Source organism: Ursus maritimus, unplaced genomic scaffold, assembly GCF_017311325.1.
Source record: "Ursus maritimus isolate PB19 unplaced genomic scaffold, ASM1731132v1 scaffold_5, whole genome shotgun sequence".
NCBI lineage: Eukaryota > Metazoa > Chordata > Mammalia > Carnivora > Ursidae > Ursus > Ursus maritimus.
Genome location: NW_024426663.1, coordinates 24,745,609 through 24,761,997, shown reverse-complemented (window position 1 = coordinate 24,761,997; position 16,389 = coordinate 24,745,609). Strand labels below are relative to the sequence as shown.

The 16,389-nt window shown below is 40.3% G+C and overlaps 1 protein-coding gene across 4 annotated transcripts in view; it reads left to right on the top strand.

The window, feature by feature from the left end:
• VCAN (versican) overlaps positions 1 to 16,389 on the top strand; it is a 178,142-nt gene that overhangs the window by 134,240 nt on the left and 27,513 nt on the right. For 3 of the 4 annotated variants that reach the window (XM_040622119.1, XM_040622117.1, XM_040622118.1), the window contains 3 exons: positions 1,363 to 6,591; positions 9,902 to 10,015; positions 11,923 to 12,036. In XM_040622119.1, coding sequence (XP_040478053.1) covers positions 1,363 to 6,591; positions 9,902 to 10,015; positions 11,923 to 12,036 — 5,457 coding nt within the window. The remainder of the gene's footprint in view (positions 1 to 1,362; positions 6,592 to 9,901; positions 10,016 to 11,922; positions 12,037 to 16,389) is intronic. The other variant, XM_040622121.1, reaches the window with a different exon arrangement.

Below are 16,389 nucleotides of genomic sequence, written 5' to 3'. Positions count from 1 at the left end.
TGATGCATAAAGAATACAAGCAAGATCCGTTCCTTCTCAATAGGGTTTTTTCTCATCTGACTTATCAGTAAATGCTAGATGTTGATCCTTTCATATATGGAAAGGAGTGGCTTCTAGCTATAGGAACAGTTTCCCACTGACGGGGGACAGGGGTGGCTCCGTCATAATTATTCCTTCTGTAAGCTTCTCAGGTTTTGCCTGAGCATATGTGGCATGAATTGGGGCTCGGCTGAAAATTCGTTCTGCAACAGTATTGCTGGGGTGGGAGAGCGGGACACTGTGCAATCCTCCGTGCTGTTCTTTATCTTCTTCACGGGTCCTTGCACGCACAGGCACCTTTGTACACTGCAGCGACACTGGGACGGGGACAACTGCAGTGGTAGGACTCTATCCTAGGACAACTGAATTTCACTTTGATAAAAGTGAGGGCCCAGGATTTCCTCCTTCGTGGTACCCAGACAACGAGTTTGTCTGGTATATTTCTGGAAGCAGACGAGTCCGTTGAGCTTAGTGGTTGGTACCTTATAGCAATTTACAATCTAGGGAGTGTTCTGAGGATATGTGTTATTTTAAGTATGCTAGTTCGGATGTTTAGATGTGACTCCTAAACTTCTGTTGGAGAAAATGTTGATAAAAAGAACTGTAAGTGACCCAATCCAGATCACCTCTCATGAAGGACAAAGGTGTAAAGCGTGGTGGGCTCCTCCTTCCTTCCTGGTGTTCTCAGTGAGTTCTCCCTGCGCAGAGCCCCCCATGCAGGGCTTCCTGTGCAGCTAAATCTGGTCTCACTGTTACACTGGGAAGGAACTGTGGTTGCACTGTGAAAGGGCTATAAAGAAACCCCTCTTTTACTTTTCTGAAAACAGCCTTCCTAGGACAGATTATGGCAAGAGAAGGAATCTCTTCTCATTTCCTTATTGAATGGAGGGTGTCTCAGCCTCCCCTTACATAAAATAATAATCACTTACTTTTTCTGTACGATCTGCTGAAATGGTCTTAATTCTTCTTTCTTTTTTTATTTTTCAGTTGACAGGCATGTGAATTCCCACTTTTCATGATTACAATGTACATATGTGACTCCATGTTTCATTTTAAGGGCCTTGCTTTGTTAAACATGTTGCAGAGTTTTCATAACCTGTTTCTATAATCTTATATTGGATCTATTTTTCCTATTGTTAATGTGAATCCGCAGATTTGGAGACTGAGAACCATGTGTAGAAGGGTGATTGCACTTCATGTGAAAAGACTTGAATCCTTCTTTGTGTGCGTGAGTGTGATCAGCCTGCCTTGCTGTCGATTTCTTCTGTCGTACACTGCCAAATCTTCTATTCAAGTATTGTGAAAACTCTTTGTTTTTTTCAGGTCGAATGAGTGATTTGAGTGTAAGTGGTCATCCAATAGATTCAGAATCTAAAGAAGATGAACCTTGTAGTGAAGAAACAGATCCAGAGCACGATCTAATTGCTGAAATTTTACCCGAGTTAATTGAAATAAATCTGTACCACAGTGAAGAAGATGAAGGGGAAGACGAAGAGTGTGCAAACGCCACTGACGTGACGACCACCCCATCAGTGCAGTACATTAATGGGAAACAGCTGGTCACCACGGTGCCCAAGGACCCAGAAGCAGCAGAAGCTAGGCGTGGCCAGTTCGAGAGTGTTGCACCTTCTCAAAATTTTTCAGACAGCAGTGAAAGTGAAACGCATCCATTTGTGATAGCCAAGACCAGATTGTCTACCGCCGTGCAGCCTAATGAATTGAAAGAAACAACTGAGTCGCTTGAACTTACGTGGAAGCCCGAGACTTACCCTGAAACACCCGAACACTTTTCAAGTGGTGAGCCTGATGTTTTCCCCACAGTCCCATTCCACGAGGGAGAAGCCACCGAGGGGCCAGAAGCGGTCACAGCGAGAGGGCCTGAACTTGATAATCTGGCCCATGAACATACTGAACCTGTACCTCTGTTTTCTGAAGAGTCTTCAGGAGATGCTGCCATTGACCAAGAATCTCAAAAAATGATCTTTTCAAGGACTACTGAAGGAACATTTGGTGAGGAGGCAGAAAAAAGTCCTTCTATCACATATACTCCAAGTATAGTTCCAAGTTCTGTGTCGGCAGATGTTTCAGAGGAAGTACCGTTTGCCTTCACAGGAAGTGCCCTCCCTGATGGCCCATTGTCCACTGTAGAAAGCTGGGTAGAAATAACCCCCAGAGAAAGTGTAGAGCTCTCAGGGAGTCCTTCAGTTCCATTTCCAGAAGGCTCTGGAGAAGCAGAAGAAGATAAAAATAAAATGTTCAGTGTGACAACTGATTTATCACAGAGAAATACTACGGATACACTGGTTACTTTAGACACCAGCAAGATCGTGATCACAGAAGGTCTTTTTGATATTCCTGCAACCACCTTTTATTCCGTTTCTCAACAACCTTCTGCGGAGGTAGTGCCAACCAAATTTGGAGGGGAAACAGCCACTTCTGAGTGGGTCTTCAGTACATCTCTTGAGGAAGAGAAAAGGAAAGATGAGGACGAGGGAACCCCAGGTACAGCGTCTACAGTTCAGGAATATTCATCTACACAGAGATCAGATCCGTTGATTGTACCCTCTGAATCAGAAAGCCCGAGTGAAGCTACATCTAGCCATTCGGCATCTGCTACTAGGAGCAGTGTTACATCCTCCACAAAACCCACAGAGTCTGAAAAGGAAATGACAAGTTCTACTCTTGTCTTTACAGAAACAAATGTTTTAGACAGGCTGGGGGCACAGACTGCTAAGCCCAGCAGTAGCAGTCAACCTGGGGTTCAGGAGGGGCTGTCCACTGTTCCAGGTAGCCCTGCCTCTCTCTCTGTGGAGCCGGGCTCTGGAGAAGCTGCTGCTGACCCAGAAACAGCCACTGTTTCTTCATTTTCATTAAATTTAGAGTCTGAAATTCCAACCAAAAAGGAAGCAGCTGGCACTTTGTCTCCCCATGTGGAAACTATATTCCCTTTTGAGCCAACAGGATTAGTTTTGAGTACTGTAATGGACAGAGAGGTTGCTGAAAGTATAAGCCAAACATCCAAAGAAAGCTTGATTTCGGAGGTCTCAGGAGAACATAATCATGGGCCAGGAATAAAGGGCTTTTCTACAGATTTTCCTTTGGAAGAAGATTTCAGTGGTGACTTTAGAGAGTACTCAACAGTAACTTATCCCGTAGCCAAAGAAGAAACAGTAATGATGGAAGGCTCTGGAGACGCAGCATTTAAGGATACCCGGATTTCATCATCTGTATTACCTACTTCAGATCACAGCAACCACAGAGCTGACTCAGAAGGACCCAGTAGCACCTCGGTCAGCACTTCTGCCTTCCCTTGGGAAGAGTTCACAGCGTCAGCTGAGGGCTCAGGTGAGCAGCTGGTCTCAGTAAGCAGCTCTGTGGACCAAGTGTTTCCCAGTGCTACGGAAAATGTTTCTGGTACAGTTTCCCCTTTTGATCAAGGATTGGGAGAAGAAGGTGCTATTAATGAAGCCAGTAAAGGGACCACCATTTCACCAACAGCAGAAGCTGAAGGTACTGAAGCCACAACAGAAAAGGGGGAAGTGACAGTCAATGGCACAGTTTCAGTGACCTTTCCTCAGACTATGGAGCCAGCCAAATTATGGTCCATGCAAGAAGTCAACCCTGTAAGGCAAGGAATTGAAAGTGAGACAGCATCAGAGGAAAAGTTTCAAGAACCAAAATCTTTTGAATTCCCTCAAAGCTCTGTTGCACCAGAACAAACAATTTTCGATTCACAAACATTTACTGAAACCGGACTCCAAGCCACAGATTATTCTATGCTAACAGTGAAGACAACTGACAGTACTGGTGAGGAAATGGAGAAGGAAGACATTTTCTTCGCTGATGTGTCTACTCCAGATCCAGAGGCAAAGGGCTTGAAACCCTATACTGCTCTCCCTGAAGTTGCTGAAAAATCCCATTTTTTCTTAGCTACTACCTCAGTGACTGAATCTGTATCCGCTGAGAGTGTAGTTACAGATTCTCCAATCCAAAAGGAGGAAACTATAAAACCTTTTCCCAAAGTTGTGAGGCCAACAATGAAAGAGTCAGATACCGATCTTTTATTCTCTGGACTGGGATCAGGAGAAGAAGTTTTGGCTACTATAGCGTCAGTGAATTTTACTGAAACGGAACAAATCATTACCACATTCCCTCCCCAGGCTTCTCAGATGGAGAATTTAGAATCCAGCCTCAAAAGCGATACAACCGAAGACTATGAGGAAATGGAAAATGTAGCAAATGAAGTTAGACCACCCATTTCCAAAACAGACAGCCTCTCTGAAGGTAGTGAGACAGCGTCCAGCACAACCTTACGAGAAATTTCAAGTGACAGCAGAACCGAAGGACCTTCTGTGGCACTTCTCACTTTCTCCACAGATACCGAACATCCTCAAAATCAGACCCATGGTCGAGCAGAAGAAATCCAGACTAGTAGACCACAACCAACGACTGAACAAGTCTCTGACGAGAATTCAACAGCAGAGACAAAAGAAAGAGCAACCCCTCCCTCTGATTTTCTGGCTAGAACTTATGGTCTTGAAATGGCTACAGGATTTGTTACATCAGCACCAAAACCATCTGACTTGCTTTATGAACATTCTGGAGAGGGATCTGGGGAATTGGATATGGTTGATTTAGTCCACATTTCTGGAACTACTCAGGCAACCAGGCAAGGAAGCACCACATTTGTTTCTGATAGAGCCCTGGAAAAACATCCTGAGGTTCCAAGTGCTAAAGCTGTTACTGTTGATGGATTCCCAACAGTTTCAATGTTGCTGCCTCTTCATTTAGAGCAGAATGAAAGCTCCCCCGATCCAACTAGCACACTTTCAAGTACAGTGTCATATGAGAGGTCCACAGAAGATGCTGCAGATAGTTTCCAAGACCATCTCAGAGGATTTGAGGATTCCACTGTAAAACCTAACAGAAGAAAAACCACTGAAAACATCATTATCGATCTGGACAAAGAGGACAAGGATTTAATATTAACAATTACAGAGAGTCCCATCCTTGAAATTCTACCTGAGCTGACATCAGATAAAAACACTATCATAGATATTGACCACACTAAACCTATATATGTAGACATCCTTGGAATGCAAACGGACATAGATCCAGAGGTACTGTCAGGACCACACGGCAGTAGTGAAGAAAGTGCTCAAGTTCAAGAGAAGTATGAGGCAGCTGTTAACCTTTCTTTAACTGAAGAAAACTTCGAGGGCTCTGGTGACCCTCTTCTGGCTAACTACACTCAGACAACACATAATGAATCGATGTTTTCTGAAGACAGAAGCCACTTAGATCCCATGGGCTTTACCTTCACAACTGGGCTCCCTGCTCCTAGCATAGAAACGGAATTAGATATTTTGCTTCCCACAGTGACATCCCTGCTCCTTCCTAGTACATCTGCCACAGTTAATCCAGAGATTGAAGAACCAAAAATTGAAGCAAAAGCCCTAGATGACATCTTTGAATCAAGTACTTTGTCTGATGGTCAAGCTATTGCAGACCAAAGTGAAGTAGTATCAACATTGGGCCATTTGGAGACACAGGATGAGTACGAGGAAAAGAAACATGTAGGTCCTTCTTTTCAGCCAGAATTCTCATCAGGAGCCGAGGAGGCATCGATCGATCCTACATCCTACGTAAGTATTGGTACTATGCACCTTATGGCTCAGAGTTTAACAGAGGCACCTAACGTGATAGAAGGATCCCACCCCTCCGATTACACTGATACAACATCAGCAGTCTCAGCTTTTGCAAAGTTGTCCTCTCAGACACCATCATCTCCAGTCACTGTCTACTTAGGCAGTGGAGCCTCTGAACATGCAGAGGGACCCCCAGCAAGTGCTCTGCCTCGTACAGATGCTGGCACATCTCAGAGGTCTCCAGGAAAACTTGCAGATGTTGAAGTGACTTTCACATTGTCGAGTGAAGAGCTCTTTCACATCACCGAGTCTCCATCCTTATCTTCTGGCACTGGGTTAGAAACTTCAGAAGATGAAAGTCATCCTGAGTTATTAGAACACATGGAAGCTTCTCCCACAGAACTGACTGCCAAAGAAGGAAGTGAGATTCTCCAAGATTCCCAAACCCAAACCAATATTCGACTTTCAGGAGAAACAATGAAGAGCAGTATTAGAACCCCTGAGCCTGGAACTGTGGTCACAACTGCAGGTGAAATTAAGTTAGAAGGTGCTACACTGTGGCCACATTCTACTTCTGCTTCTGCTATTTATGGAGTTGAGGCAGATGTCGTGCCTCAGCCCAGCCCGCAGACTTCTGAGAGGCCCACCGTTCCTTCCTCTCTCGAAATAAACCCTGAAACACAAGCAGCTTTGATCAGAGGGGAGGATTACACAGTAGCAGCGTCAGAACAGCAAGTATCGGCGAGAATTCTGGATCCCAATAATCAGGCAACAGTAAGCATTGCAGAGTTAAATACTGAGCTTGCAACACCGTCATTTTCCCTTCTGGAAACTTCTAATGAAACCGGTTTCCTGATTGGCATTAATGAAGAGTCAGTGGAAGGCACAGCAGTCTATTTACCAGGTAAGGTCACAACATTGATAAATCTGTTTCCAAACTTGGAAACAGTCCCTTGGTCCTAACACATCTATGCAAATAGTTTTTATTTTGATATTAAACCAGTGGAGATTTTTATATTATTCACATAACAACAGACAGGCCACATTATTGAGTCCATAATTAGATGCAAAGAAATTAAGTGTAGATTATTTCTGGGCTATATAGATATTCTCTGTATTCTTCTGGGTTTTAGAAACAATGTACAATTGTGACACAGAAAAAGTGGAATTGTTAATGGTTTAAAAATTCAGTTTGGTTTTACCCATAACTAAAATACTGCTTTGTCATATGCCCTTTAGTTATACTTCTTAGTTTAAAAATAGGAAAAAAAAAATCCCATTTTTAAAAATCTCTCATGGACGGGTGCTATTATGGCAATACCAAAATCTGTCAGGCCTCTAAAATTTTTTGAGTAGTAAATAACTCTAATAAGCATTCATGTAGTTTGTGCAGTATCAGTTATCAGTTCATACTTTTATGTAATTTCCTTGCTCCAGATAGTCTGCATAATGCTTCTAGCCCAGTGCCTAGCCAGAGTGGGTGTATATTTGCGCCCTGCCTGTCAAAAGAGGATTTCTGTTTTTGTTTTTTTGTTCTTTTTGTTTTTTTTTTACTGAATGGACAGAAAACATGAATTTGATATTGGTTCATACAGACTCTCTTATACGATCTTCACAAAAATGCTGTGTTACTATCATCATCCCCATATTATTATCCCTACTTAAAAGGGTGGGATGTGGGCATTCAGAGAAGTTCTGTAATTTGCCTGGGGTTGCATAGCCACATACCATGGCATTGGTGGGATTTGAACCCAGATCAGCTCCACTCCAAAGTCATGGTCTTTCATTGTTCTTTGCTGGTTTCCAATTAATATAGTATAAAAATGAATAAGTGATATTTAATGATTTATAAACCAGAAGTCTTGGAATATTTACTTTGTAGAATTTATTTTCCTTTTAATCTAGCTTGATAATGTCGAGAAGTCTTCTTTAGCGGGGTGTTTTCTAGTAATGTTATTTAACTAACAATGGCAGTGGAATCCACAAATAGCCATCACCACCTAGTGACCTAGAAAAAGAAAAAAAAATCAGTACTTGAAGGGCTGCGTTATTGAAAATGTATTTTATTTTAATGACTATGTTTTACAGCATGGCTATACTTAGAATTATTCTCCCGATCGTTTCAACGTTATCTTTTGTGCCATTAATGCTTCTGTTTGTTGTGCTTTAGATAGAGGAAAATAATCAATCGTAAAGTGCAACTTTTATAAATGACTTGAAGTATTTTATGAATAAAATTGATCAGAGGTGATTGATGGATTTTTTTTTCTTGCTGTCACTCTGTATTTAATCTGTAAATGATAACCTAGTAATCTGGCCAGTATTTATTATCTTATAATTTAGTTGAAAATACCTCAGGTTGGTGAAAATACAATACAGAAATCATTAGTAAGTCATAGCGAGTTAGGTTTGACAGACGGCTGAAAAATGTGTACCAGTAATCCAGACCACAGTATTTACCTAGAATGAGAGCTTGCGTCTTCATTGCAAAGCAGATTGTGACTTTAGGCGAATTCGGTAAGCAGCAGCTCACATTGGATTGCCTGGTTGCTCTGTCACAGGTTCAACTTTCAGAGGGTAATGCAAACTGTTTAGGAAAGAACAGAATCCGTCAAAACAAAGCTTTTCTCCTTATCTGAACTACTTAGGATTCACAGAAAGACCCACTTTCTTGCCAGGTCCTTGTCCCATACTCTCAGCATGGGGTCTGGAGCCTGTGGTAGGAATCATAGCGGTGCTTCACATCTGTGTGGCACATCGCAGTGGTATCAAGCACTGTCACATACGTGTCATTTTGGTTCTGCATTGAGGGTAGCGTGTAGATGTGTTGTGGACGGCGTCCTGGACAGAGAAGCAGTGTGCTTTCAGAGGCAGAAGGCTGAAATGGCTAGGGAGATTTTATGTATTTTTAGAACTGTAGGAGGAAGAGTCTTAGAAGAACTGGGGTCATTTTTGAAGAAGTTGGCGTAAGCATCTGAATTAACCTGATTGTAATGTTGAACGCATACATGTGAATGTAGTATCTATCAAGTCTTCCTTGTAGACCAGAATTTACTTAACACTCAGAAAGTTTGAGTTCCACTTTCTTGTGTGGAAAGGCTCAGTTACCTTCAAGAGATGCCTGCTTATTTGAATATTCCTTAAGTTTGCGTTTCTTAAGTAGATATCTTTTTTTCATGTGTAATTACTTCAGGGTTTCGGGACTGAAGATTCTTGAAAATATGGCTTTTATTCCATATATAGCCTATTTATTTCCATTATTTTGTAAGACTTTCAACTCTCATCTGGGTTTTTAAAACATTTTGAAACATAAGCAATTCTGAAAAAACATTCAAATAATAAATAGAACTGACTCATGTAAATACAATTATCCAAGCATTACCACAGAATAATATATGTGCTTGAAGTATTGTAAAAGTATTTGCCTTTGGAAACATATTTTAAAGTGTTTCTCCTCAGAATTTTGTGTCTCTGGCCTTTACGTTTATCTTCTAGGAGTGTTGATTTTATCTGTGTTTTAGTAAGAAAATCGTAATAAAAATTTGGGGTTTCAAAAAAATGGGGGTCTCATTTTAGGTGAGATTTGTGTCTTCGGGTTTGTTTTTATACAGTAGAGTTTAATTTATGTGTTGCTTTTCTTCAAGTATAGTTTAAAGGAGTACATTTGGAACGTGTTTTTGGAAAAAGCATATTAATGTAGCAGAAGAGACTTCAGTGCACACTTTCGAAGAAAAACAGTTTCTGAGCATTAAGTGGTAAAAGGCAATAATAATTCAAATGACGATAACCAGCCAAACTGCTAAAAAGAATGCATGTTTTGTGTATCCAGCCATTTCACATGAACTAACCTCGTTTAAAAGAATACATTTTCCATTCACTGTGCACATATGTGTAATCATTTTTGACTAAAATCAATTGCCATTATCATGCCAACTAAATCTGCAGTAGAATATATTAGTTGCCAGATACTGTACAAAATATTGTTTAGAAGTAATGATGACTGAATTCCAGAAATGAATAGATGCAATTTGTAACAAATAGTTATAATGCCAAGAAACACTCCAGAGAGTAAAGTTAATGTTAATTTTTATGCGTAGTATCTAAATTGCTATGGTAAAGCTTATATTATGGTAGCAATCAGTGGCAATTTATGCTACAATACGTTGAAACCTGGATATGAGCCTAACTGCTTTTCTTACTTTCCTGAATGGTAGGACCTGATCGTTGCAAAACGAACCCGTGCCTTAATGGAGGCACCTGTTATCCTACTGAAACTTCCTATGTATGTACCTGTGTGCCGGGATTCAGTGGCGACCAGTGTGAACTTGGTAAGATGTTCTTGTCTGAAAGAGTGTAATGCTTTTCCAGAAGATATATTGGGGCAGAATTTATATTGCTCAAAGGATTTCAGGGAAACCCATGTGTAGATGAATTATTTGTTAAATCATAGAGTAATTTAAGTAGAGTCTGGGAAATGGAGACAGGTGTTTACTAAATTTTGTTAATATGCCCAAAACTGAGTGAAGCTTCCTGAGATGAACAATGTCTTTTTATAGTTTTTGCAGGTAGGCTTTACAAATGTAAAGTTGCATAAATATTAAGGAAATATTTTAATCTCTTTTCCCAAATCTGCATATCAATAATCAATTTAAATACAAAAAACATTTAGAAAGCTGTATTTTAAAAATGAGGGAGTTTAGTTTTTGTGTTTTGAGTTAACTTGCTCCTCTGAGGTGGGATGGGCTCTTGATCTAGCTATCTCTGATGCCAGCCTAACCCACCTGAATAAGTTTTGAGGTTGCTGTCTTCCTCTTCTTTTTGGGGTTTCAAGGAATATCATTGTTTCTTTACTAAATCAGTCCCCTAGGGACATAGAGATAGCAATAGATAACATTTAAGGAATAATTACATCATAAGTATCATATTTACATATATATGTATAAAAGCATCTCTTTGGCCCCCATTCTGCTTTACATTAAAATCAGTTTAAAATAATTTAATGAGTTAATATATGTGAAGCTGTTAGAACAGTGGCTGGCACTTAGCAAGTGTCATAAAAGTGTTTGGTATCACTACTATGTAATATCATCATTACCAAGGCCCTTTCTTTAGGTACTAATACATTATATACCTCTGGGAAATTTAATTTACTGTGTATAAATCATATATTTTAATATTCATTTTATTTAATATAAGCATAAATTAAATTTTTAGTGGAATTGCAAAATGCTATGAGAATAAAGCATTAATTTCATCAGAGATCATGGAGACATTTAATATAGATCTTAAAAGTTGGGAGGATTTTGGTGGCTGGTGGGGTGAGACTCAGACACAGCAAACAAAGGCACAGACACCACAAACTGCAGAATAAATTTCGGCAACCGCGAGGATTCACGTATGCCTGTTTATGGGTTTGTGGGAGAAAAATCCTTGAAAGCGGGGTGGATCTGGATAGTCCTGCGAAGGTTCTGAATCCAATGTACCGATGAGTTTACTTCCTACTCTAGTAGAGTGATTTTGAGACTTTAGTGGGCCTCGAAGTCATGGGCAAGGCTTCAACAACACCAGTTGTTGTTCCCATCCCCTGCAGGGTCTGATTCTGTAGGTCAAGGGGGGCCTGGGAGCATGCATCTCTAACATTCTCAGGTGATGCTGATGCTGTTGGTCCAGGGACTACACTTGGAAGATCTCTGCCCCGGGCAGTTGGGCTCTATTGAAGGTTTAGAAGCCAAAGAGTAGATTATATGACTGTGTTTGAAGATGACAATCAGCAGAATGAAGGATGTATTGGAAAGGGAAAGGCCCAGAGGCAGTTAGGCCAGTTACGTATTTTCAGTATTCCACAGGTGAGGTAATCAGAGCATGAGCCAGGATTGAGGGTGGGAAGTTCCAGGGAATTCTTTATCAGTTGTAGGATTCATGTGACCATTAAACAGAATGGAGACAATGACCGTCCTATGATTAGAAAAATTTTTGAGGGTTGCCAGTTTTAGCAAATCAAGCGCAGGAAGGTCCATTAAATTTGAATTTCAGGTTAAAAAAAAGAATAATTTTTTAGTGTAAGTAGCCCTAAATATAGCATGGGATATATTTATACTGAAAAATTATTATTTTTTTTAATCTGAAATTCAAATTTAACTGGCTGTTCTGTTCTTTATCTGGCAACCTTACACTAAATAGGATCCTTTGACCTTTTCTGAAAGTACTTTTGTGGCCTTTTATGATTTTATTTCAGATTTTGATGAATGTCACTCTAATCCCTGTCGCAATGGAGCCACATGTGTTGACGGTTTTAATACGTTCAGGTGCCTCTGCCTTCCGAGCTATGTCGGTGCACTTTGTGAACAAGGTAAGAGCTGATGCCACATCTGTAGGATGAACGGTACGGATATTTCATTTCAAATGTTACTTCTAGGTAGCTTTTCGCCATAATCATTTGGATGTTTTTAGCAATGTTGACCATACTGCATATTTTTTCCTGCAAGGGAAATTCACAGGTTACCTAAGTATATTACATTTCCTTATGTGTCCATAGCCCATGACACCTGCAAAATAGCGTTGACTTAATCACTGCTGTTTTGCTGATAGAAGAGAATTGCAGACAGGCACACTGAGCTGAATTTAAGGACATCTAGCTGGCAAAAGGAACGTTGTGAGTATTCTTCTTGAGGACAAATTAGGCATTGACCTTAATCCGTCTGTGTGGCTTGTACCAACGAGTATTGAATTCAATGCTAGTTGCCTTTATTTTCTCCTTCTAAGCACTTGGGAGTCAATGGGCTTATTTTTCATCGTCAGTCATCTCTGGAGAATGCATTGATATAGTTGTTAGAATACATTAGCTTTGGCTTGGTAAACGTTACGTAAAAGGTATTGTAAATCTCCTCAACGGGGAATTTTCCTACTACAGAAGCATCTACTTTTTCTGAATGAAACAAAAGCCTGTGTTCATGATTGCTTGAATCTCATGATCCCTGTAATTTGCATTTTATGGCCAACCTGAGAATGTGTTTTAGGTGGTTAATGGTAACATTTCTTAGTCATCAATCAGAAACAGATTGCACGTGCAACTATACTCAGCTTTGAAATGTCGATTTCCTTCACTTAAAGCCATCCAGTGGTTTGGCTTTGACAAAAGTGCCCAGTGCCAAACTTCCGTTCCACCAGACAGAATGAAAATGTATTAGACACTCAGACGCATTGGTCTGGCCATTCTGCTTTACAGTGATAATCCAGACATCACCACAATTAGAACAAAACCGAAAGCAGCATGTATTGAACTGCCAATCAGAAAGGATGGGTGATGGCTCCATTTTTTAGTTTCTTCTTTCTCTCTGTTGCATAGGGTGAGTCTGTTTAGAATTTTAAAGGTAACTATGAAAATTGACCAGGAAAGATCCTCTTCTTAAGGAAAAGAGTAAGAAAGATGCCATTTCTTGAAGAAAACAAAAGGGTGAGATCCTTGAAACATCGCATGTGTTAAAATGATTCTGGCTTCCCTTAGTTCCCAGTCCGAGGAGCAATTCAAAAAATCATTCATTCAACAAATGTTTACTGAGCACCTGCTGTCTTCCGAGCGCTATCCTGGGGACTGGAGGTAGAACTTTGAGCAAAATAAACAGGGTCCCCAGACTGGGTGACTCGGCGTAATTCCTGGCAGGGAATAAAAGGAAATGCTATTTGTCGAATGCCTTGTAGTTTACCAGATGTTCCCAGGTACATCATTTTGCTTAGTTGACAGTATTCCTGTGTGCTAAGTGGGCCAGAAATCGAGGCTCAGAAAGGAAAAGTGGCGCGTTCAAAGTCACACAGCTAGTAAATTAGGGAGTGGGGAAAAATGACCCTCGGCTGCCTTATGAAGCCTAGATTTTTCTCAATATCTTCACACTTTTAAAGTAACGCTCACAGATAAGCATTTTATTTACTTGTGTATTAAAAGGTTTTGCTCTTTTTTCTTTCATTTGTGGTACACTCAGTTTTCAGGTACCTTCTATTTTGTCTTAAAGCGAGTGTACTTTCATCCACATTATTTGCTGAGAAACAGCTATCCCGGTCTGTTTACCCGATGCAGCTGTGCCTCTGTGATTTATTGCCAGGACCCTGAAAGATTTTTTTCTCGTCTTTGCAGGTTGCCTAAGAACAAATGTTTTTTTCATTAACAGCAGCATTGTTGTCTAAACAGTCTTCTCTCCAGATTTCAGTGATGACTGTGTTGTTGTTTCTTCAGCTGACCTTTTCTTCTCCGCATTAGTAACTTCCCCACTCCCAGTAATCCTGGAATAAGGGACCTATTTTGGCAGAATGATAACGGATACAAAATTTAGAAGGGGATCTTAGTATGGAGACAATTCTGTACACACAGGTTGCCCCAAACCAAAGTCAGTGATACAGCTTGCCAGCGAGAAGTGCCAAAGTGTTAACAGTTTCTTAAGGCTTGACAGCTGTATGTCACAGATGTTGAAAATACTACCTGCATGACATAAAGAGAACACATTTTTAGTAAAATTGTTTAAAAGTGATCGTTCTGGCTTCCGTAGTGGTGAACGGGAGCTGACGCACCCTCCCTCACCACAGCCAACACACAGGCAGCCAGCACACACACAAAACTACATGTGGGTCTTTAGAATGTAACCTATGCATGATAGTTTCTTAAAGCATGAGAAGTATTTCCATGTGTTGGATGATTTTTACAAAAATGTTGCCCAAATGTGTTGCTTTTAATGAATGAAATGTGTATCACGCTATTTTTAGGTGAGATTAGAAAAAGAGACTGCTTCTGGTAATTCCTACCAGAATAGCATCCTAGAAGATGCTGCATGACACCTAGTCCTGTATTACACATTTAGTGAATCCATGAATAATAAAAGTTAAGTAAATCCACGTGGATATTTGGCTTTTTTTCAATAGTCACTTTGTTAAGTCATATTTGCACATATATTCATAATCATTAGGACCACAAATCTATGGGGTCAGTGGCATAAATGAATAAATAAACAAGTAAAAATGAACAGTCCCAGTCTGGACCTGTGTTCTGATAGGAATGTACGCACCTGTTAACTGAGAAAGGCATTGTAGCGATAATGTGGTCATGCATCTAAATTTTATGATCATTTGGATTTTTTGGTGTAAGAAAAAAAATACTTAATGATAATCTGTTTTAATGATAAAACACAACGAAAGAAGACCGGACTAAAACCATTGGGCTAATAGAGGATATGAGTGTGTAGAAGAATTTTTTTTTTAATGTCTTATTCAATAAGTCAGGGATCCTCTAGAATTTTAAGCTGTGTCTTAAAAGTAAATATTACTTTCCATGGTTAAGGCAAGCTATGCTAGTATAATATCACATTATTGACTTTGGCAGTAAGAGTTTTCTAAAAAATCTTTCCAGTTCTCCTCCTTTATAAACTAACTCCCTCATATATGAAGATCCGTTTCCTCCCCACCCCTCCTACCTCACCTCTAAATCCTTCCACCAGAACATCGCAAAGGAAAATTACTGCCTCTAAGTACCCCAGTTGCACTTCATCCTTGGGGGCTCAATGCTGCTTTTAGCCCAGATCATCTAGCTGTGCCTTGATTCTTTTCCTATGAGATTTGGTGGTCTCCAAAAACACTTTAGTAAAACTCAAAACTTCCAGTGCACAGAATTTAAACCAGTTAGTCAGCTGGCTGTAACTAAACAAGAAGCCTGATAGACTAAACTGAAATAAAGCCCGCTCTCCGAGATAAGCTGCATCTGTTGTATGACGATGGTCGAAATCCCTGGAGCCAGGAAAACATGAAAATCTCTCAGAATGCATACTTTCCCACAATTATGGAAAGAGGAGCAAATGGTGTGAGAGGCAGGAGACGATCTGGCTATCAGTTTGGCCCCTAGGTCTGACGGATACAGCAAGCATGTATTTCCTCTTAGAAGGATTATGTTTCCTTCATCAACCAGTAAGATTAGGGAAAGGGAGGGTGGTTTGTAGGTGATTTGAAACGTTTTCTTGGTTCCTAAAATTCTGTAAGCGTTGCAGTTCGGTTAGTGTTTGCGTGTAACTAGTTCAGTATGTTTGTGAGGTATGTTTTGTGATAGTCAAAATTATTTCCGTTGATCATCATTGAATACATACCGTTGAACCAGCCCCCACTGCAAGTAGATGAGTCTGAGGAAAGTCGCTAGCGAGAATGCAGTGCTATGAGCCAGGCTGCTTGCCTGTGAAAATATTTAAAAACTGGCAATCTAGAATCTAGAAAGTACAACTGAAGCTTTCTGCCAGTGTAAAATTTAGATATATTTGAAAAATGTTCTCATCCCACCAGGATACTGGTTATAGTGTGCTTGTTACAAAAGAGAAAATATACATACACACACACACATATGTGTACGTGTGTGTGTGTGTGTGTGTGTATATGGCTTGGTGGAACATGGGGCACGAAGTTAAAGAACTGAAGTTATTTCATTCTTCAGAAACTTAAAATCCTGATGCATTTGCACAGGGAGTTACCTATATTTCCTCTCCTTTGGGGGAAGGAGGCCCACAGTCCCAGCGATATCCCAGAAGCTGCCTACCGATGACGAATTTTTTTTCTCTCTTTGTAAATCTTACTTGACAAGAGCCTGTGGCCACCCAGCTATCTCTCTGGGAAGTGGTAAAGGAACTACTTACAGAGCCTTTGAAGTCCTTATTCAAATAGAGCATTCATAATCCTATTA